Raw genomic sequence first — 1,101 nt, forward strand, 5'->3', positions numbered from 1 at the left:
ACTCACTCCAGAGGATTTTGGATACCAGCATCTCCTGTGGGTCTATTCCGGCCGTCGTGGTGTTCATTGCTGGGTCTCTGATGCCAGCGCAAGGGCCTTGTCGCAGCCGCAGCGCTCGGCCGTAGCTGAGTACCTGCAGCTCATTAGGGGTGGCGATAGTCAGAGCAAGAAGGTCAACATCACACAGAAAGTTCATCCATCTATCAAGTGAGCATTTCGGGAGATTTAGTTCAGGACTTATTTTGTAGCTTTTATTAGTGTTTATGAACTCATTAATGTTATCTTGTATATTTTGGCTCTTTTTATTTTGAAAATTATATTTAGATTTTACAATTAACTCCATAGGTTTCATTGATTATTCATGAATTTTGACTATTGAAAACTACTGGTAATATCAGACCTAATCATTTTCTGTTAAACCATATATTTCCAAACCCAACCACTGAAATACTAGCTATAACTTTAAACACTCCAACGTCCTCCCTTCATAGACGTGCTGAAGGAATAGCCAAGAAATACTTTGAAGGGCTGATTCTTGAGGACCAGGACCTGCTAGGCACGCCCGACCAGTGGGCCAAAGTCCTTGCTCTCATTCCCGAACAGTCACTGCGAGAGTCTCTGGAAAAGGTGATGTCGCAGTGCAGTAATTCACACCAGCGCTGGAACACCATACAGTCGGAGATCAGCAAGGCCATTAATAAGGTTGGTTTGGGACTGGTACTGGAGTGACCTTTGAATTTATTTCTTGTTCTAATTATTTGTTTTGTAATGAAATGTATTGTTAATTGTATATATATAGTAACTGTATGGTTTTGCTTAATTGTGAAATTGTATTTCATGTGCTTTCCTCTGACAGAGTGACTTCAAGAAAGGTATTAAGCCAAACTTAGTGACGGAGATCATTCTGCAGCTGGTGTATCCACGTCTAGATATCCATGTGACAAAAGGGCTCAACCATTTGCTTAAATCCCCCTTCTGCATCCACCCCAAAACAGGGCGGGTTTGCGTGTGCTTTGACCCGCGAAAGGCTGACGCTTTTGACCCCATGGCTGTCCCGAATTTGAGGTTGGCTGATGTGTCTCATGGCTTGTGTAAAATAAC

The 1,101-nt window shown here is 42.6% G+C and overlaps 1 protein-coding gene across 1 annotated transcript in view; it reads left to right on the forward strand.

Moving 5' to 3' along the window:
* LOC119591368 (DNA primase small subunit-like) overlaps positions 1-1,101 on the forward strand; it is an 8,640-nt gene that overhangs the window by 5,409 nt on the left and 2,130 nt on the right. Inside the window, exons 5-7 of the mRNA XM_037940108.1 lie at positions 12-207; positions 492-702; positions 857-1,065. Of these exons, the coding sequence (XP_037796036.1) occupies positions 12-207; positions 492-702; positions 857-1,065 (616 nt within the window). The remainder of the gene's footprint in view (positions 1-11; positions 208-491; positions 703-856; positions 1,066-1,101) is intronic.

Source organism: Penaeus monodon, chromosome 28 (assembly GCF_015228065.2).
Source record: "Penaeus monodon isolate SGIC_2016 chromosome 28, NSTDA_Pmon_1, whole genome shotgun sequence".
Taxonomy (NCBI): Eukaryota; Metazoa; Arthropoda; class Malacostraca; order Decapoda; family Penaeidae; genus Penaeus; species Penaeus monodon.